At 41.3% G+C, this 22502-nt stretch overlaps 1 protein-coding gene across 1 annotated transcript in view; it reads right to left on the bottom strand.

The window, feature by feature from the left end:
- The window catches only part of plpp4 (phospholipid phosphatase 4), a 35284-nt gene extending 22118 nt beyond the window's left edge, over positions 1–13166 (bottom strand). Inside the window, exon 1 of the mRNA XM_026355949.1 lies at positions 13039–13166. Within this exon, the coding sequence (XP_026211734.1) occupies positions 13039–13127 (89 nt within the window). The 5' untranslated portion in view covers positions 13128–13166. The remainder of the gene's footprint in view (positions 1–13038) is intronic.
- Between the last annotated feature and the right edge of the window lie 9336 nt (positions 13167–22502).

Raw genomic sequence — 22502 nt, 5'->3', positions numbered from 1 at the left:
ATAAGTGAAATAAATAGCAAAAATGGTGGAGCAGACTATCTGCTGGCTCTCTGAATCTTGGCCGCGTCAGGTCCCAGTGGCGGCTGGCACTCAGACAAGCTGTTCTGGAGTGGCCAAATCAGCAACATACTGCTTGGACAGCCACGCAACACCTCTAAGATCTCTAGATTGCCTGAGCAGAGGCCACTGGTTGTACCACAGCGCAGTTTCAAATTAAAAGGGAGAACATGCTGAGCACAAACTTTCCAGAAAACGTTAGGATATCAAAAGCTTATGTTTAAAATATGCCCTTGCATTTTTTTTTCTTTCAAGCCTTACAGTAAATCATCTGCTTTATCAAAGCATTTAGCGTTAGTGTGTTAATTCGTTTTCTATTTTCCTCAGTTTTCTTTTCAATTTGTAAAGAAAACGTGTCTCACTGTTGAGCTAATTGGACTTCACTTCACTCACTGTGCATAACATAGTGAACCAGTTGTTAAATACTGTAAAGTGCTATTAGCATAATGTTAAAAGTGGAAAAGCATTGTGTTGGTACATTTGGGAGAAAAATAGATGCAGTTTTGTGCTGACTGAATATCTAGGAGTAACACACAGTCAGCAGCAGGTTAGTTTAGCAAATGGTGAAACCTTACAATCCAGCTGCTAACAGAGGGAGGTATGCAGATTTGGTTCCTCCCTGCTTTAAGTTGTGATGCTAAGCTGTTGGCTGTAGTTTTATTTTGAACACAGAAAGATGCAATTGTGTAGATCTCTCTGCAAGACAGCGCTTTTCCCAAAATGTCAGACTTCCTGGCATGTGTTGTGTCCTGACATTTGGCAAACTGCAAAAAATCAAAAATGACAAATGCAATATTAATTACCAGGCTACTGTTGTGGTTTCTTTTGCAATGTACAAGAGTGCCTAATAATCTGGAAAAGTGGGTCAGAAAACACAAGTTTTCCAATTTTCCAACACACTGAATGAACAAATGCTACAGTATGTTGCACATCAGGTCACATCAGCTTTTCTAGTATTGTTCAGTTGAAAAATGTGCTGCCACAAAGCTTTAACCTACTAAGGAAAAACATTTGTAATGACTGATGGATGAGAGTCACAGCAGGTGAGCCTTGGTTTGTTACAAATCCACAACTTACACTCTCACCACTGCATAAAGGAAAAAGTGCAACACATGTTTTGTTTTTATTTCTTGCTCCGCACAGAAAAAAAAGAAATGTTGCATTCGCTATTACAGCAAAATCAAATCCAACTCCTCTGGTACAAGTACAATAAAGGCAACCGGGGATCTGTAATTTAACAAAGTGCTGGTCATGCAATTCAATTAGAGGTGGGTCACAGTGGAGGAAGAGGTGAGCCAACTGACAGACTGAGAATACATTTCTTTATTTAATCATGCCGCTTTATTTGATTCATTATTGGCACCATAGGCCAGAGCACGACATTAATTTATGCAAATGTGTGGCATTGATTATAGAGAGGATCACTCTGCTTTTTAGGAGCTGAGTTGACACAGTTTTGTGCAGTATCGTGCCTCTAAGACAAATATGTCTATTCTCACACCATTTTCCAACATTTGACATAGTCACAGTCAGTGGAAAAAAGTGGAAACTAGATGGTAGTGTGGGCCAACAAATGGAAAATTTACACCCACATTATTAATATCAGCCCGCGTCTGCAGTTTCCATGCAGCAAACTGCATCGTTAAAGCAATTACTTAACATAATTATTGGGATGTTTTCAAAACAGACATTACATATTTTTCTAGGTCCTTATACTGTAGCCTGCTATGCAAGTCAGGATTCTGCTGGCGCTAGAAATGTCAGATCCCCACTGTCTGTCTCTCTTTGTGTTAGTGGTTACAGTCAGGGCCTTAACCAAACGTGTCAGGAATGCACAGCATCGGTCCTGTCACAGGCAGCAAGGGGAGCAGAATAGATGCTGAGTGACACTCAACTAGCTTTGGCTTCCCTGGAGAAATCCCTTCTCAGATTGGCTAAAGAGAAGAAAAAAGACAAAATATCATGGATTCCTTGTCACGCAAAGCCCTGGTGGGAGATATAAAGGAGAGAATGGGGTCATCCTTTTAGTTTTAATTACCAATTCACATCGCCTAATTTAAGAAGGTGTACTGAGATGCCGCTATGTCATGTGTAGCCTATTCACAATAAATCCCCCTGAGACACTTTGAGAAAGGTCAGAGGCCTGCATTCGAGACAGGCATTAGGAAAAGCAGTGGTCTGAAGTTGGCAGGACATAGCCAAAGGGACACAGAGGGATTGGTGAATCAAGGAAGCATGGTGGGGGACTTGGTGAGATAGGTTTCCAACCAACAGCAGGAAAGAAAATAGCCAGACTGCTACGCACTGATGATTTGCCAGCAGGCTTTGCAAATGCTCTACAGGTCCAAAGCTTATATTCGAGGAGCTTGCTGAGTAAATGCATTGACTTTACTGGACCACTGGAGTCGGTTCATCACATTTGTTGAGCTTTCTCTCTCTAATACATTATATAGAGGAAGGTGTCATCCTTGGATGCTTCTATATAGTACTAGAGTGGAAAGGAGTCATTCTGCAATGAAGTGTTGTAGTTATCTTTTCTGGTGTACACAATAAAGTGAGGGGTGGCTGTGGATCAAATTAGGAACAATTGTTAATTATTAGTTCCTGAACAACCAAATAGTGGATCACAAAGCAGGTCATGATGAGTTACAGGAGAACAGATTGACCTGTTGAATTTGTGAATGAATATGGTAACCTCTCTTCTCTGATGCAAACCAAGAAGAATTTCATTACTTCATAATAGAATTATGATAATAAAAATAGACTATTATTATAATATGATCTGGTAAGAACATTGCCTGAAGTTTAATTTTGACATACAGGTGTAACAGGTTGTTTCCTTCTCTGTTTCTGCACAGGTTAAATACAGAAGGTGTGATATGAGTTCTACTTTGGGAACAAGTAGTCAGCTTGTCTGACAGTCCAGTTCGAGCTCCATATTCAACACAGAGAGTGTTATTGATTCTATCATCCATCTCTGTACAAGAAAACAAAGACTGAACTTAACTATTTCTAAATATGAGCTGCAGTTTTGGGAAAGAAAATATTTCCACAGCATAGTTAAATGATTTTTATCACTGCTATTTTTAATAGACAGCGCTGTCATTGCACCATTGCACACATTAGCAACAATGAGCTATATGTTAACCCCGCTCGCTTGTTTTATGGTGGGTTGTTCTTTTAATGAATGTAGATTTAGCACAAAGGTTTACTTCAGAGCACTCACCTCAGTGTGCTGACCTTCAGTGAAACCACAGTCACTGAAGGATGAATCCATACAGATTCTATCTACAGTGGCAAGAAAAAGTATGTGAATGGAATTTTGTTGTTTTCTGTTAATTTGTTATAAAATGTGATCTGATCTTCATCTAAGTCAAGAGTATTAACAAATATAATGTGCCTAAAAAAATATATATATATATATTCAGATCTTTAATGTTTTTATTGACAACAAACATAAAAACCTTATTGCTCCGCATAAGAAGAATTTGAGCCATGCCTCGCCAAATGGAGCTTTCAGAGGATCTACGATCAAGATTGATTTTTTACATAAACCACCACATTACCAGAAAACACGAATGCAGAAAACCACATTATTTAAAAAGCTTGACATACTGTTTCTTGACTGTGTATTTATTAATTAACTTTGAAATGTTTTAATCTACAAAGGTCAAATCAGAGTTTCACTTCATTCTCCTACTTTGAAAGTGATGATTATCAAAAAACAAAAACAGACGTGCCCGGGCAGATAATTAATTCTGCAGGCAGACTAACTGACATCTATGGTCACTACAGAGGTTAAGGGGCTTGTGTTTAGCTCAGTGCAAGCACCTAGTGATTAAAACTCTCAGCAGAGGGTGCATAAAGACATTGGGGTGTGCATGTGTATGTGTGTAATTAATTTAGGTCTGATCCTAATAATAGCTGGTCTGTTAGGGGAAAAGAAACAGGAAAGGGGAGAGGAGAGGAAGGATTAAACTAAGATAACATGATCATTCACACCGTCAGCGATGTTGGACACAGATATGGGACTGGGACACAGGGCTGACATTTATCAGTGTTGTCATGTGCATTGTTCATCCATGCAAATGTCAAAGTCGCAAAACAGCAACAGTTGAGAGATTTCAGCTTTGTGCTCCTTCAAGGGAAGCGTGAACATACACACCGTCGGCAGCACCCACAGCGTGTTAAGGCTGGTCGTTAGCGGCTGGTCATTAGATCTGAGATACACAGAAGCACACGCACACACACATTTTAAAGTGTGCACAGATTTCAATACACAAATATTCTCTTTTGAATCTAGTTCTCTTCATCTAACAGTTCAGATTTTTAAGAGCATACTGAACACATAAGCACACATTGCTGCTATACTTTCATGGAGTTTTAATCACTTGCAGAAAATCTGCTGATTTGTTAAGTGCACACACTGAACGTTCTCCCGCTGTGACTCTCACTTTTCTTGCCTCGGGCTGTATTAAGTTCCATGGCTATTTCAATTTATTTGATTTTTATTTCCCTGTTTATTTTTGATGTTGTTTTCTGCCTACCACTCTTCACTGAAATGAGTTCTGATATCATCTGGATTTTCATTCCACAAAAACCCCCCTTTTCATCTTGATTTTTTTGTACCTCGTTTCCTCCAAGGGGGTGTTGTTTGTTTTAGCAGGAGTGAAGGATTTGTTTGTCACATGTGCAGGAAAGTCAAATGACTTGCTGCTAATGTATTCCCTCAATCTGCATGTGTGAATAAACAGCAGTCCTGGACAGACAGAAGAACACATTTGCTCTATGAAAATACAACTAACACACAGGGATCACTGTTAAGCCGTGGTGCACCTTTTTCATTCTGCTGGATTAACCTCCTTTAGGGAAACGTTAGGTGACGCCACAGAGTGAAACTGATGTCTAAAAAGATAAAGGAATTGATCACGTATCCTTGGCTTCCTCTGTGGCGTTGTTCATACTCACTCACTGACACGGATTATTAAAACGCATAAATAAAAGGAGGCCAGCGGTATATGAGTAGTTAAACTACACTTTTCTGCCACGGTTCAGGTGCAGAATCAGTGTTTCTTTAAAGCTGTTTTGAACAAGCCCCTGGTTAATCCCCTGAAAATATCTGTCAACATCTGTAGATGCTGAGGTCACTAAGCTACATAAAGCATTGGAAAGGAGTGAGCTGCCCCATCCTGCATCACAACTACAGGAACTTGAGCCAAGGACAATTCAATCAAGCAGTCTTTAACCACACACTCCAGAGACAAGGTCTAATCAGCCTAATTCGTTTAAGTTAGACGACTGGGCTAGTGAAGTGTTTGTTGGGGCTTTAAACCACATTTGTACACAATTGCAATTTCTTCTGAAAGAAGATAAATTGAAAGTGTATGGCAAATCACAGACACAGGAGGTGTAAGTTGGTGAAATATTAATTAGAGGAAATATCTGAAAATAACTAAAAGCTCTCTAAAAGTTATTCTGATCTGGTAAATAGACACATGAGAATTTGGGGTTCGTCACATGCCTCACATGAGGTTGAACTATTACACCTGTCACCTGTGGCTTTAGCGGCACGAGTGTCTACACTTACGTCATGTATGTTGTTAGCTGCTGTTATTTGACCACATTGATGTCAGTGCTTTATCACCTCTGCCAGGAGATTGTTAATCTTGCAGCATTACAAAGGCAGTGCCTGTGCTGGTGGACCAATCACTCAGACTACAACCTCCTATTGTTTGACAATAGTAACACAATGCTGCAGTCGGCTATGCTTCCTATCTGGAACTTCTGCTTGGCCCCTCTTAACCCAGGGCATGGACCTGACAGATGCTCAACATAAAGTATGTTGGCACTGAGCACCTGAGCCGGGCACTGATGGATAATGATTGCACTATAATGTTTGCCATTAGCAGAAAGGCCTGCTAGGTTGGTATAAGAATAACGTTGCGTAGCCTGTGTTAACACCTGTGCAATGCCTGGATTTCAGTTTTCCTTTAGACTTTACCAGCTGACACAGCACCCAGGTGTCGACCCCTGAGGTTGTATGGGGTCAAAATGACTCTTGTCAAAGACCCACTACTGTAGGCACAGATCTTATGTGCTTTTAGAGAAGGGGGTCACACACTGAGTCTTAAACAGATCTTCCAGAAGTATCAAAAGAGAACAGGTACAGACTCAAGTCAGTACATTTGGTCCCTACAGCCCAGAAGGAGAAAGGCTTATTTGCGGAACCGTGTTCCATTAGGTTCACTTCCCTTGAACTGGTAAGGACATGGTATTCCACCAAAAGCTCCCTCCAGGTGAGTGCAGACTGACAGAGAGGTTGGTCAGATGATGCAACCAACATGATCTCAGCTTTAATGTTTCAATACTTTTCTTTTCAGCTGAAGCAAACCTACTAAGTTGATCTAGATTTAACGATGAAGGTCAAAAGATTTTTTCTCTTATTTCTTTTTTAGTTTTTGCTAAATCAATAGTTGCTTACCTTAAAAGCTCTACGACCTGTCACAGACATACTATATCTCTCCCTCCTCTCCCCTTTCACATACAGTATGTCTCCTCAGACATTCACAGTATACCTTATGTGATTCAAGGCAAAAAGTAAGTTATCGCTCTGCAGTGCATTGTCTAAAGGAAACCACTGAGGAGTCATCAAGGAAAGAGTCTGGTATGACAGCAAAACCCAGGGGCCTGAAGGACACACACACACAAACATACACAGGCGTGATGAAGGCTTCTCCAGAAGGAGAGAGACTTGCTTGTTATATTTTGAGATTGGGCCAGGAGCCTGCCGAATGTGTGAATGTGTGTGTTGCAGGGAGGCTCTTTCATCTCCTCAGTCCCTCATCTGTCTTTGTACAGATAAGAGCATGATGCTGGAAATGACAGTAATGGAGAAGATGTAAGAAAATACCTGAGAAAGGGACAATGGAGGGAACAAGTGACAGAGAGAAGGTGGGAGAGACAGTGGAAATAAGAATAGAAGTATCATGATGGGATGAAGTGTAAGCAGAGCAGGATCTTCCCCCTGGCTTCGACAGGAACTGTCACTTCCCCACCTTCGAGGTCTGCAGCATTCCCACTGTGCTCAGCTTTCACCTACTCAGCTATAGTCATGGTTCATGCATTGTATCATCTGCTCGTTAATTTTTACAGTTCACTTCTACACAAACTAAATCGAGATGGCACAAACCATCCATGAAATAATGTATATTTCTATAATATTACTGACATCATTCACAAGCTTTCAACAAATAATCATTCATTTAAATGTTATTTAAGATTTGACCATAGATTTCTTTATAGTGGAAGTGAAAATAAATCTCATGATTGTACTACTACTGCTGAATAATTCAACAATTAAGGTAGAAGTTTAGTTTAGTTTATTAGTTTGTAAGCTTTTCGAATTACATTACACAGACAATTTATTTCTAAGATGAGGAAACGTATTATATTATAATTGAGTATAACTTTAACGTTTAATTTAATTTAATTTAATTTAATTTAATTTAATTTAATTTAATTTAATTTAATTTAATTTAATTTAATTTAATTTAATTTAATTTATGAAATACCCACCAGCACAGTCACAATCTTTACTGTGACAGTAGCTTTAAATAGATTTGATCATCAAATGGATAGGAATGAAGTCAAAGAGAAATCTTCAGTTTAAGCAACACATTCAGAAACAGAACGTGAGAGCAGCTGCTCACTGACTAAATGTGTTATTTTCTGTGCTTAGCTGCATCAAGAGTCTACGACCACTCTAACAACTTTCGGAGTCTGTAGCCACAGCTGCGCTTAGAATTGAATGTTAATGAATTCATACTATCAGTGATAATGTTAATTAACATCCTAACATGCAGATGTCCAGCAAGTATGTTTACCACACTCCCCATTTTAGTTTAGCATGTTAGCATGTTAACATTCACTTAATTACATAATCAGTAGTTTTTACAGGTACTTGGTCGTGAACACCAACAGATGAATTTTTAAGATGAAACACGTGTTTAAACCAAATTTCAAGGCAAGGACATTTCAAGGCATCACATAGATGTCCTATAATTCTTAACATCTAATGGATAAATTAACCCAAAGGGAAATTACAGAACTGAATCTGTGCTCCTTTAAGAAGAAATGGTGAAAAGCACAGACGGAGAGAAACTCAGTGTTTTGATGCACATGGAGGGATGAAGAGATGGGGCTGGATAGATGACAGCAGGGACAGTGAGACATAATGAGCTGATCAAACGATTGTGGAGAATGAAATGCCAAAGTAACTTAGAGCGGTGACAGACCAAGCTGTCGGGGAATCCCTGGTCATGGTGTGATAGTCAGCTGCCTCTGCTCTCATTAGAGTCATGATTATTTCTTCAGCAGCACCTGCAGAGTTCGCTGATCCACAGTTTTCCCTCCTTCACTTTCCTTCTGCTGAACACAAACCACTTCATCTTTTCTCTCTATCTCACATTGTCATTCCAACATTTTGTGTTTTTTTTTTTTCTTTTTTCACACATTCTCAGATGCTAAATTTACCGTGGTCACTAATCAAGTTCGGAGCACAGAACACGAATCCCTTCTGAAACGTCACTCCTTTGGCATTGTTTCCCATCTTTGTGTTTACACTGTGCTTGGGTTTTGTTTGTTTGGTTCAGCTGGCTGTCTCTGAACAGCCACTGAGGACTGCGCGATTAATCAGGCTGATTTTATATAATCTGGTATGACAATAAGCCTTCTCACTGCGCTATTTCAGACCAAGATGAATAAATGAACATCCCTAGAGGTCACAATCTTTTCCATCATTGTTTTTTCGCTTCTCCTCTCAATTTGTGTCAATAGCATCCGTTCGGAAAGCGTTTTTTATGCGACTTCCTGCCACAGTCACTCGTCAAGCCTGCAAACTCAATTTTTTTCTTCATCTCTGAGATAATAAGGGTTACAGATTGGATGACCTGTGATTCAGCGCCTCAGATGCTGGCTACTAAATTAAGAAATGCCGGGAGAGCACTGTGATGATCACGCACGCAGTGAAGTAAACAAATGTCAAATTACTCCAGCTGGAGATGTGTCACATTGTTGAAGTGGGATTTCTGGCATCACGAGGACAGAAAGGCTCCAAACAGAAACAGCTGCATGTTAAGAACAGAAAGAGTGCAGCATGGACGACTCACTCCACTTCTCTTTCCTGCCTTTTGATGAATGCTACTGTAAGATTTACTGGTCCCTATCTCCAGTTTAGTCGAGCAAATAGACTAAAACATTTGTAAATGCCGTATGTTGGGACTGACTTCAGCTCTGTGCTCTCACCAACTGCTCAGACTTTGTAAAAGTTGCAGGTTCGATGGAGATTTAGCTTATGGGAAAAGTCATTTGAGCCCTACAGGTCGATAAAATGAAAGAAAGAGGTACAGGATGCAGATTTACTGAATGGAGTCTATCCTCAGTAGTACAGTGAAGAGAGCCTAAAATGGTGCTAACTGTTTGAAATACTCGTCTTCATATCATCTCCAGAGAAAATGAGCCCTGATGAGAAATGTGACCACTTCCCTACACGGAGATTTTTTCCCACACAACCAGACCGTGAGAGCCCTCATCCTCAACATGCAAGCTAAACAATCCGCTTATTCTTAAAGAGTCTAAGGCCTGTCGTTTCACCCTTCGCCCAACATGTCACAAAGCTTCCTGAGACTTGCCAAAGCTCTGGGCTACATCCCAGGGCTGCTCCTGAGCCTTCCACCGAGAGGAGAGGATGATGCAGAGTTTTGTGTGATGAACCCGTCAGTTTGGAGCACACACAAGAGTTGCCTCATTTGACAACAATCAGCATCAGAGGACGTTTAACTTGCCGCACACTAAGATGTCTGGCACGCTTTACCGCCAGTACACTAAATAAGTGCTTTACCACTGTAGCTCTGTGAAATACAAGAGTCAACTGTGCTCAACTCCCAAACTGTTACTCTTGGCACAAACAAATCTATTCTATCTGGCGGTGTACGTGCAGCCCATAAAAGAGCTGACCTCTTCACTTGCCAATCACTCCACTGAGAAGAAATCAGTAGTGAGTGCTGATAGGAGTCATTAGAGTGCTTTTGGTGGGGCTCTATTTGGTGTGACCTTGGTTCTAATCTGTAAAATCTCAAAACAATCTAGAGCTCCCCAGTGCCATGTCCTCCATTTTATCTCCCCCTTCTTTCTTTCTTTTTGTCTCAGCGTCCTTTTCGCTTTGTCTCCTGTCTTACCTGGTGTTTAGTGGAGTTTGTGTGCTTGCTCAGGTGTCCGACAACGCGGTGAGGAGCAGACGCACGGAAACTTCAGCTCTGAGCTTGTTCTGATCAAGCGAGGAATGTGAGCTCTGTCACACAACCATTCAAGGAAGAAATGACTTCTTGATATTTGGCTAAGCTCCTGCTTGTTGTCCTTTGGCTTACAAGGAAAGTAAAATGGAACCAGCCTCATCGTCCTCTTTCTCTATCTAACACAGAAATACAGAACTTTCTTTTTTTCTGGTTTAGTTTTCAGCTTTTGGTTTTCTACTTTGTTAAATGCCAAAGATCCATTTTCATTTAGATTGGAGCTTTTGCATTGCTCTTGGAAGACTTGTGACTTGTGGGCTGCCTACCAAGCTATTATGACTGCATGACATTAGTGAGTTGATAACACAGGGTCAAGCAAACGTCACACTTGGCCCACTGTTAAGGTCAGTGCACCTCCTGAGGCCCAGAGCAGACAGACAGCTTGGCAAGCAAGGGCAAATGAAAAGTAATATTCCCTTAAAGCTAGGTCATCTTTGGTAGAAATTTGCATGTGAATAATGCAGGGAATTTGGAACCCTTAGGTTTATTTTTCTTCCTAAAATAAAACCATAGAGAGTAGAGACATGTGCTGTAATGTAATAAAGTTTGTGTGGGAGAGCAGTCGAGCACTGAGAACAACGTCTATGCATTTTGGTTACAGTCAACATTATTTAATCTAAATCAAAGACAGAAAATGGCAACTTGCGCGTGTGATCTCTGAATAAATATACCTACTGTATGTGCTTATGCCTGAACTAAAGCAATACCTCAGTGTCCCTTTAGTCACAGGCATGAAGGAATATGAACAGCAAAACGTATTTTCTACTAAGCAATGAAGAAAACAAATGCATGACAGATAAATCTTGTTGCTAAACCCCACACGGATAAGGCTGCTATTTTTCTGCCATAATAAAACTACAGCGCACTATGCTGACACCGCAAAGCAGACACAAAAGGTGACGGCTAAAAACTGTCCTTTACACCTCCGGTGAAGAAAGAAACTAATCCTAGTTGACCCCAATTACCCAGGGCTCACCTCAGGCTTCACAGTGCAATGGGAACAGAGAACTGCTGCCCTTCAGGGCCAGAGGACAGCTCTCTTTGATCTGCCGGACAGAAAGCTTGAGCCAACGCAACAATTACTAGCCCCAAGAAAAGTACAAGGCCAAATGCTCCATCTGTCAAAATACATGACTGAAGCGTGCTTTCAAGTAGAGCGTGCAGCACCACAGCCTACTGTTTGTGTCGGCTCTCCTTTTATCTGCTGTTATGTGAAAATACAATGTCATTTAGGCTTGTGTGGCTTTCTGTTGTGATTTTTACGACCACAAATGGCCGTGTAGTCTGACCAACAGGCATCCCAAATCTGCACAATGTGCTGCACAGGTGTGTGGATATCATCCACAGGATTAGTAAACTTGACACTGTGCAACGGCTCTAGTCAGTCTGGGGGCACCACTGCTCCTGACATATTGTACATTTAGTTTATTGACAGGGCTCCACCAGGAGTTTATTAGGCTTAGCTTGCCTTCTGTGTACTGAAGAGGGAATATAAACTCAATTCATTACAGTGATCAAGAGCTGTAAAGCAGGGGCAGCATCTGTGTGTGTGGTGGAGACTGTGGCAGAACACAGCAGTCACTCAATGATGATGATGGGGATATTGTGTAAAATAGTTTGCATGTGATAGCCCTGATACACACGTCAACAAATCACACACAGGCACACAAAAGGCTAAACATAGACACCTGTGTGTCTCCTCTCCGACACATGTCTTTCTTCTCCTCAGGCAGATCCCTCCAGTTGAGTTTGCCTACTGTATGTGACACACTGTGTCTGTGCGGCATCATCCTCTTGGCTGTTTTTCCTTTGTGACGACAGCAGCATAAAGCTAGATCACTTAGCCCAAGGACAGATATAAATGATAATGTACACAGGCTTAACAGGCAGTGGAGCTCCACACTAATCACACCGGCTGAATTTGGACTTTTTTTTTTTTTTTAGGGATTGAATTAAAGCCTCGGCATAGTGAGTGATAACATAATAGATCATATCAAGCAAAAAGTCAATAAAGCAAAGAGCCGTGAAGCAAACAAGACTCAGCACCTCCAGGCTAGACACATAATTAATAATTCATATTTAATGTTAGTTTTGAAGACACAACCTTTCCACAAAGTGCCATGCTGCACAGAAATAAAGCCAACAAAGTCTATAGAGAAGCACAGATCTCACTGCATCTGTGTCTTGCCCGTTTTCTTGCACAATCAAGTGGCCAAACAAGCTGCTTCTGTGTCTCTCCACTCATCTCTAATAAGAAAGGACTCCCCTCTGGGATATTTTCGAAATGTCATCCAAAAGAATGATGCCAGTCTGATTGGTGACATAAAGTGAAACGCGGCCGCTGCTGAACTTGTTTTGTTTCCCGGTGTCTGTCTGTCTTCTGTCCTGGTGCTACAGCAGGGATCTGTCCATGGTGCTGAACTGCGGATCAACAGAGGGACCGGTTCGTCCAGCACCGCACCGCACCGCACCGCACCGCACCGCAGCAAACCAACCCCAATACAGCAGCTCGCTGTCTAACGCTTGTAAAGACCCATGGATAACGTCGGTCATGAAACTGAATGCAACCAACAAGGGGGGGGGGGGGGGGGATGAAGCCACGCTAGATTCGGCAGGTAGAGGCTCTACTTACACAAAAACTCCGAAAAGCAGAACTCGGATGCCAATCTCCAAAGCCAGTTCTCGCATGTTTTTCCTGCGGTCTGGGGGCGACACGTTCATGATTGGGAGATAATCCGTCCAGTGAAACAGATAAAGGCGGCCCCGGTGTGTCCTGGAGGTGCTTCACTTCTTAGTAATCCCTCTGAACAAAGCGAGCGCTTCCCGCAGCGTTGTTCCCCTAAACACGCACGCCGTGCGCCTCCATCGCCGCTCGGTCACCTGGAGCAGTCTTTCCCCTCGGTCCCTCTTCCCCTCTGTCCCTTCGCCTGTCTCCGCTCGCCTCCGTCTGTTTCAGTTTCCCTGGAGCGGTTTTCTTTATTGCAACTCTGTTGCTGACAGCTGCTCCGCTATCGAGCGAAAGTCTCCTCTCGTGCTCTCCATCAATGACTTCACCTGAGCAGGAGTTTGGGGAGAAGATGACCTCAGCAAATGAGGGGGAAACATTAGAGGTGTGGGTTAGTGCTGAGGGAGAAAGTGAAGTAAAGAGAGAGAGAGAGACTCTGAGCGTCACCGGTGTGTGTGGAGTCAAAGTGGGCCTCCCTCCCTCTCTCTCTGTCTCTCTTTCTCTTTCTCTCTCTCTCTCTCTCACACACACACACACACACATTCTTCTGCTTTACTTTGGGGAATCAGATGACTGGAAGTGTCTGGGACACCACTGGGGACCTCACAAGGGGTCCAGTAATGCAATGCTGGTATGAACTGAGTTTCCTTTAGTCTGTTCTGAAGCTGAGAGCCATTGCTCCGAAAACAAACAGCTCCTCATTAATAATGAGGTGCTCACGGAAAAATGTGACATAAACAAAGCAGGGAACTACTCCAGTGGCACCGTCTGGGTGGGGGTTCATGAACATCGCCACAGTGGTGGAGCCCATTCATCAAAACACGCATTCAGCCTGACACATGATATTATATTGCTGTGCCAAAAGAAGGCCAGTGCAGGGGAGTCCTGCTCGACTGTGGCTCTTCCCCATACTGTCCAATCTATGAAGAACCCGGCCCCTCAGGGTCTCAGCAGCCAGACAGTGATAAAGGACAGGACAGGTAGCGCTATATTTGCGGAGAGGGAAACCTGGCCAGCACTTCATAGACGCACATGAATATTTGATGTCCTCTAAAACCAGGCCTTCCTGCATCACCTGTCGGTCTAAGGTGTGTTTAACTGTGCGACTGTGTCGGTGAATGTGTATGTAGGAGTGTTTAAAAGAGAGCGAGTGACCTTTGTGGAAAAAAGCCCCTGACCTAAAAACTTTTCTGGAGCTTTTCGACAGAGCCAGTCAGTATTTGGAAACTGACTGTGCAGATGCAATTTAGACAATTGCGAAATTGGGCATGTGTGCCAGTTAACAAGGCATCCTGTTAGCTACACATGACTAAGATAAATGACTGTACGCGCACCTACACACAAATGCACGCAGGCACACACACTCACATACACACACACACACACACACAGTGGAGGTTTTGATCTATTCCTTCCAGGTGATGTGCCTGAAGTCTTCGCTAGCTCCCTAATAAGAACAAAACAAAAACAAAAGGAGATGTGAAATGGTGAGAGGTTGGGAGGTGAGATCCAGCTTCAAAGGTTTCTGACAGCCCTCAGACGGCTCAGCTGTTAGGGAGTGTGACATGTTTATTACAAGCACGCCACATGGTTTTATCTCATTACATGACGCATTACCGTACTCATGTACCGGTGATCCACTCTGGTCAGGGAGGCTTTCCACACCTTATCAAGTGTGAGCACAGCACCACATAAAGGCTTCATTCTAGGACAGACAAAAGTGCTGCTTTGCTCTCTCTCTCTCTGGTTAATACCACGCTGACTTGTTCTTTGCGGTGGAAAAACAAACATGCAAGGGTTTTATGAAAAGCACTCCTTCCCTTTTCATCTCTGCTCTGTTATTCCACATAGTTGCAATCAGCATTTTAATCATTCTATTTAATTGACATCTGAATTCTTTTTCTTTCTCTGCAGGGTTCACTGTGAGTCACTTTTCCCGAGGTTATGGTTACACTGCAAGGTTGTCTGCCATACTCTGAAATAGGTTGTACTTCAGTAAGTGGAATACAGCACTACAAAGTGCTCATAATCATCAGCATGGGCATGGGTGCATGTACCACTATTCTCTGCAAGAGAGTGACTCACCATGCCACCAGAGGACTGGTCCATTGCTCCCAGAGTCTCCTAGAGTTTCTAGGCTTTATTGGCCATCTCTCTGGGCGTGGTTTTATTGGACAACATCCCTCATTATCAGTTTTTATACATTGTGAAATCAGTATGTGGGCAGCATATTTACTTTCTGCTCCACCTAAGGGGGTGGAAAGTTTGATGCTGTTGTGTAAACCTACTTCGTGATAACATACGCCTTTTGCTGCACACTGTATACTTGGCTAAGTAAGTGTGTGAGAACTGCATGAGAACTTGAAAACTAAATATGCTGCATTTTTTAACCAAATAATGGGCAGCACGGAGGAGGAAAGCCGCATTTCGTTTTCTCCTGGGAGTTCTGCAACAATTTCACTTAGTCGCATTTAAGTGAAATTGCTCCTCAGATGAACTGCTCACATTTCTTGCCTCCTGTGACAAGTCAAAAGTCAACATGTCTTTTTATTGGATATTAGAGCTTTAAAAGGCTGAGACTCACTGCTGTTAGGGAACAACACTAAACTACTGATGAAGTTTTTGAATAGGCTCACGGAAAGCAGCCCTAGCTAATTTAAACCAGATGAAACCCCATGTTAAATACAATTTATGTTGCTATCAGGGTCAGTTTTAATCAGTGCCTGCGAGTGGAATTTTTTTTTTTAGCCATTGAAAGCAAAGCGCAGAGAGAGATCAATAAACCATTTCACTGCAATTACACGGCTTCACTACAACCTGGCTCCAAGTTGAGTTCCTGTTCACTGTTGATATTAACAGTTTAGCTCGAGCAAATTGATCCTTTCGAGGCAAATATTTGCTTAAGAATAATAGCTGACACAATATTAATAAAGAGGCAAGTGGTGTACTGTGCAGCTTCTTGTAGTGACTGGATTGAAAGCTTAAAACCTTTAAACATGTTTTATTTAAACAGATTTTTTGCGTCTTTTTTAACACATAGTTTTTTTTTATTTGCATGTGACAAAGGTTAGTTCTCTTCTTTTATTCTGCTGCTTTAGCAAATCCCGATTTCTGAAATCCCTGTGTTCGTTTATCATGCAGCCCCAGCACGTCTTTATTTAGTAGTACTAATCAGCTTCTGTCCGTCCTGGTAAATAAACCAAATCTGCACATAGTTTGACAAGTATGAGTCTCAACTATAGTGGGTCACCAAGGAAACAAGAAAAGTTATTCTACGAATTTTGTTCTTATTGCGTGCTGCTGTTTTTATCCTTGACCCAGACATGGACCAGTGTTGCAGGGACTGCATGACAATCTGAATACCAGATGTACTGTTATTCTGACGATTCTCAAAGCGTGTGTGGTCAGTGATAAAATCTACAATAATTCATTATATTTCTGGAGACAGGAGATCTACTGCGCCAGAAGCAGTAACAGCTACATGTGGGTGAAAGGTTCAGTAACTGTACTGTAAATGTTTAAGGCGGTACGTCTGATTTGAAACTGCAACTAAAGGTGGGATGTTGTGAGTGGAGGAAAAAAGGAAATTTAAAGTCTCCAGTCACTGTCCCCCATTTTAGCATACTCACAATCTTGCTCTGGGTCTTTAAGCATAATACAGCTCGACTAATCTGATCATCATCGCACTTCTCAGTGCTAATGCCATCAGTGAAATTAGTAATTAATGTCAGCAATTAGTTCTGCCTTTGAAAATGACACACAGTGATGAAATATTAAACTGCAAGAAGAATAGGGATATTCAAGCAGCTCTTCTTGTCTGTTCACAGGCCCAGTGGTTTTATTTGATCTGTAACTCTGTCACAGTGTTGTTCGTTGGCCTTATTTCAATTCAAGTTCTTGGACAGCAATTGAAACCCTTCCGCTGTTGGTTTATGTGTGTGTGTGTGCATCTTCTCGTAGCATTCACAAACAGTTTGAACTCTTCTATCTTCTCTTCTTTTGATTGGATCACATAGTGGTGCTTCAACCGAGAATTGTTTGGAGTGGGAACCCTGTCACTTATCAGTCTCTTAAACAGCCCCAGCAAAAAGTATTTCTGTGATTTCTGAGTGGATCCAAAATCAGTCTAACATTGGCACGAGAAGATCAATTGATTTGCCCCAGAGAGGTTTCTCAATGAGTAAGAAAATTGATTGATTGACGTAGGTTTGTGTTGTTGAGTACACAGTCCCCTATGTGCTGGTAATTCCACTCTGTTCTCCACAACGTCATGTCCATTTCATGTGTCATGTGCTTTGTGCACTCACCACTTACCCTGACTTCCACCCTACATTTTGTGTGGATACATAAACCACGTTTTACACTAGTAGAACTGTTTCCACAGGAAGTAATCAAGGACACAATTATGTTTGCCATCAAAACACATTTAAGAACAAGAACAAATTCTCCTCCTCCTCCTCCTTAGAGGCAGGTTCACACTGACACTGAAACTCAAACTGATATTTCAGCTTGTGCTCATAGATAATAATGAATGTAAAATGCATGTTGTTGCATTATATAGTCACTATATACAGTAAGGAATGTGATTTTCTTGTCATTTCTTTGTGTGAATGTAGAATTCTGCCTTGTTCAGTGTCTTTTTTTGGGCATTTATTTAAAACACTAACGTTAAAGTGTTAAAAATGATGGATAGGCAGAGAAAAAACGTCCTATCTCAGTTCTCTGATATTATACATTTCTTTTGTAAAGATCAGGGATGGCAGTATTATTACCCTCAGTTGGTCACTGCAGCCTAAATGCTCTGTTGTGAGAATTTAAGTGTAATATAATGCCTGACACTGTCTGCACTCAGGCTTGAAAGGCTGTAGTTATCAGCATGTATCAGTGTTTTAGGCCATACATGTAGCATATGATTTAACTACTGAAATAAAGCTGAAATAAATACCATTGACAATAATAAATTTAAATATACATACAGTAGACAAGCCACGAAATGTAATACAAACAGAAAAACAAAATGAAATTAAAAACAGTAATGTTTGTACTGAGATGTCCAATTAAAGTTATTACAGAAGTGCTTTCTAATTTTAACTGCCTGATGATGATGATGATGATGATGATGAGACCATTTAAAATGGGACACTTGAGCATGTGTAATTAAGTAAAAGACAATGAAAAAGCAGTATGAGCATCAAACAGCTATCTTGCCTGTACATCTTCTCTCCTCTGAGCAAATTGAGGTCTTTCCTTTTATGCCAAACTACTCACACTAATTTTATTTTAATATGATTCTTAGAGAAACAAGCCAAGGTCTGCTGTGCTCCTTGTTATTCATGAGAACTCAACCTGCCATCTGTTATCCCAACTAAGTCTGTCGAAAAACCAACTTAGATGTATTACTCTTCCTGCTGTGTGGCGTGAGGCGCAGTCAGCACACAGTATCATTTTACTGCCCTTCATACTTCTTTTAAAGTGATTTATGTCCTTCATGCTCAGACACATGCAATTACACCTATTATAGATACTTACAATCTGAATTACTGTACAGGATGCAGGCTGCCATACAGTACAAATGCAATTAACCCTAAAATGTAAGAAGACTTTGATCATTTCAGTTCTATTCGTAGCCCTTTGCATCTATCTCCTGGCTCTAATACAGAGTCCTCCCCATTCAATTTCTTGCCAAAAGGTGGCTCATCTCAGTCGAGAGTAAACGTGTTAGCGGTGTGTTTCATCATCAAGCAGCTATGCTCACATGTGAGGTTATTATGGCAAAGAAGGTTTTTGAATTTTGCACATTAAAGAGTGCTTTGGTTTTCATGTGCCTTTGGTTAAATCCCTGTCCAAATTTTAAATGCAGTACACACGTTTTAGCATAATTAGATTGGCAAATTATTATAGTTTATTATTCTTCACCGGCAGATGGGCTAACTGTCACCGACTGAAGTGAGGGGTCAATAAAAACATAAGAATATGAGTTTCTGAATCTGCGAAAAAGCTTAGAAGACAGTGATATAGTATAAAGTATAAAGTTTAGAAGAGCTTTGTAAATCTCTGCAGCCTCAGTGATACTACATGACAGATATCCATTTCTGGATCCATCCAACAGCCTAGTCTGCCCATCCACTCTCTGAAAGTCAAACTCAGAGACAATTTCTACCAACTTCCTCTCTCTTCACTCAATACATTGACTTGTTAGTTGAACAATTCCTCTCTATAAAAACATTAATCAGTTTGTTTCAAGGAGGCTTGTGAGATTTCCAGAGAGCCTCTGATTACAGCTAACCACTTGGTACACCTGGAGTTAGACTAATGTTTGGACTGATCACAGGAAATGCACCAGCATTATAGAAAATGATTGTGCTCTATTCTGCCCTAGAAACCTTGACTTAAAATACACAAACACTGAAATCTGTACACTGACACTCACCCAAACACCGAAACTAAATGAAATATAGCAGTCTTTAAGTCCATATGTGCCACCTCCCATACTGTCAGATTTCATCCAGTCTGTCACGGTGGCCTGAACAGCTCTGTGGAAGAGACAGAAGACACCTTTAGCAGAGACGAATGATGGAAAGTGTGGAACAATACTGGAACCTCATTGCTGCTTGGCACAGTCCTGTGGTGAGTCCTTTCAAAGGCGTTGGGTAACCGTCACTAATAGGGATGCACATTAACCCAGGCCAGCAATTGTCTAGGTATTCATGATGACTGCCAAGGGAGGCTTCTATGGTAGTGACAGTGTAATAGGCTGAGCTTCCTTCACCCTCCTGCCCATTCTGGCACCAGCTTCTTCCAAATGACAGCTGGGAAGTTATTAGTAAACTACCAGACTTTGCTCAAAACACAGTGTAGCACAGTAGGCATCTGTGCTGACAGGGGGTGCAACAATTACTAGTTGTTTCAACCATTTGGCACGTCCCAAAAATTATTTGGAAAGATAACATATAATCAACTATAATTAAAAACCTGAAGACACCATCACTTAAGATTAGTTTACCCAGAGATGATTTGTCAGGACCTCATCTTTTCACCAACAGTCTCCCAGATATACAGTACATACACTTGTATTTGTACCAAATACAAGTGTATGTCTGGCACAGTCATGGAGTTTCATAAAAAGCTACCACAGACATTGTAACATGGGCGACTGTGTTACAGGAGGCAGAGCAGGTTGTCTTTGAAACACAGTGTGGGTCATTTGATCCCTGGCTTCTCCTGTCGACATGTCAGAGAGTTCTCAGGCAGGACACTGAACTGTTGCTCCTGGTGTGTTGTATCTCAGCTGGAAGTGGCCTCGGATAAAAAATAGAATAAAGTGCATATGAGGAACAGTGGCGGGGAACCTAACTTAGACCTTGATTAATTACATCAATTAATTACCAGGAGGAAATCTAGTTGAGTTGACAAACTTAGTATAAAATATCTGAATATTTTTCACATAATATTAATAATATTTTTCACAGTTGACCCTTAAAATCCAGCCAAGAGTGAAATCATTGATTGTATGGCCTAAGATTGTTTGTACAGACAAAAAAGTGGCACTTTAGCTCTTTTACACTAACTCTACATCCCCATGCAAGTAGGACTGTAACTTACCCAGCAGTGTCATTAAACTGGTATCACACAGAAACATCGCCATTACGTTCAGCACTGTGGCTCCCTTGCAGTGACGTGACTGTGTAGTGACGTGGCTGTGACGTGACGTGACTGTGTAGTGACGTGGCTGTGACGTGACGTGACTGTGTAGTGACGTGGCTGCTGCCTCTCTGGCGTCATGAACACGATCCTCTAGGTTTAATAAAGTTTTTTGAATCTTGACACACCAGCGCTCGTTAAACGTCATGAATTACACCTGCTGCTGCCTCTGCTCGGTCTCTAAAGTTAACGACACACTAATGTATTAGCTAAAATGGTCGTTGTTTGGTGTAACTACTTAACTTTGGTGGTATATTTATATAACAAGTTGTTGGATGGACACGGCGAACATACTAACTACACGCTAACAGCAGTAAGCTGAGTAAGGTAACTGGACTTTGTTGGCTAATGCTAAAAGAAGTAAAGGACGTCTAGCTAGTATTCACCCTGCAGGCTACTCTTAACCGGACATTAGCTTCACTGGGTGCACTGCTAACTTATATCTTCAGCTAAATAAACCTTTAAAAGCAACAGTTAATTGGTGTTTTGGTGAAACTACCTCTCACAGGGACCACAGATGTTGGGAACTTTTAAATATAACAATGGTTAGGCTTACAAAATGCAATAAGAAAACTTAAATTAGTTTTACAGCACTACATATGGTCTGTAGGCTGGTTTTTATGTACAGTTAGACACATAAGTATTAGTAACAGTTGTCTTCACTTTGGCACTGCACGCCACCACAATGGATTTGAAATGCTGTAACTCCAGCTGACAAGCTGACAAGCTGACAGTCAAAGCATCAGAAGTAGAATAAATAAATAATCTAATCATCTAATCTAGTGTTTGAGTATAAAGATACTAATAGTTAAGAGTATTTCCTGTTGATATCTTGGAGCAGGGGTAAGCAGCCCTGAAGTGTGGAGCCCATAGATTTCATCAGACGCCGGGTTTCTTCCTTGATGATTCTCTGCCAGCTCTTTACTGGAGCTGCTTCATCGCAAAGGGGGTGAAGATCTGTAGTGGGCCATGGGAGGCTGTATGGAGAGTGGCAGACTGTAGTATGTTAAGTATTGCCTTTGGCTTTTGCCTGAACCGTCAGTGTGACTGGAAGCTGTCCTGTTGTTTTTATTAGCATTCCCAAAATCAATAAATACAAGGGAACCAGGTCATTTGCCAGCTGGGCATTCACACACCTCTTCTGTGTTTCACAATGAGGTGGTAGTCTTCAGATCAGCTGTCAGCAGCTCCTTTCATTCTCCATGGTCCTCTCTTCTGCTCAGACAAACCTATGATTTGCATCTTGTGGTAAACTGTCTCGCTGGTAAACTTGCTGTTCTCACTTTACCTACTGTACCTGGACTTTGTTACCAACGGCAGATTTAAAATGAAGGTGCCACACTTAAAGCATGTAATTATTGATTCTTTTAGATTCACTTTAGTGGTGGACAGAGCCAAAATAATGAATTCAAGACTTCTTATTGCATACTTTGTTTACTGATAACTTTTTCTAATACCAGGCAAACGGGTTTACTTGGGTTCCTTATTGTGCATTATCAGCTCAAAAGTTTAAATACTACTCTCCTGTTAAGATACAAACTTTTTGTATCAGTAAGTCTTGGTATAAAGTTACCAATGCAAACCAGATACTTTGACATTGTATGCTGCTGGACAATTATGGGAACAAGTGTGTGTGTGTGTGTGTATATATACAGACAGACATACAGACA

The sequence above is a fragment of the Anabas testudineus genome, chromosome 15 (assembly GCF_900324465.2).
Source record: "Anabas testudineus chromosome 15, fAnaTes1.2, whole genome shotgun sequence".
NCBI lineage: Eukaryota > Metazoa > Chordata > Actinopteri > Anabantiformes > Anabantidae > Anabas > Anabas testudineus.
Note: the sequence above shows the minus strand (reverse complement) of the source record. Positions and strands in the feature narration are given on the sequence as shown.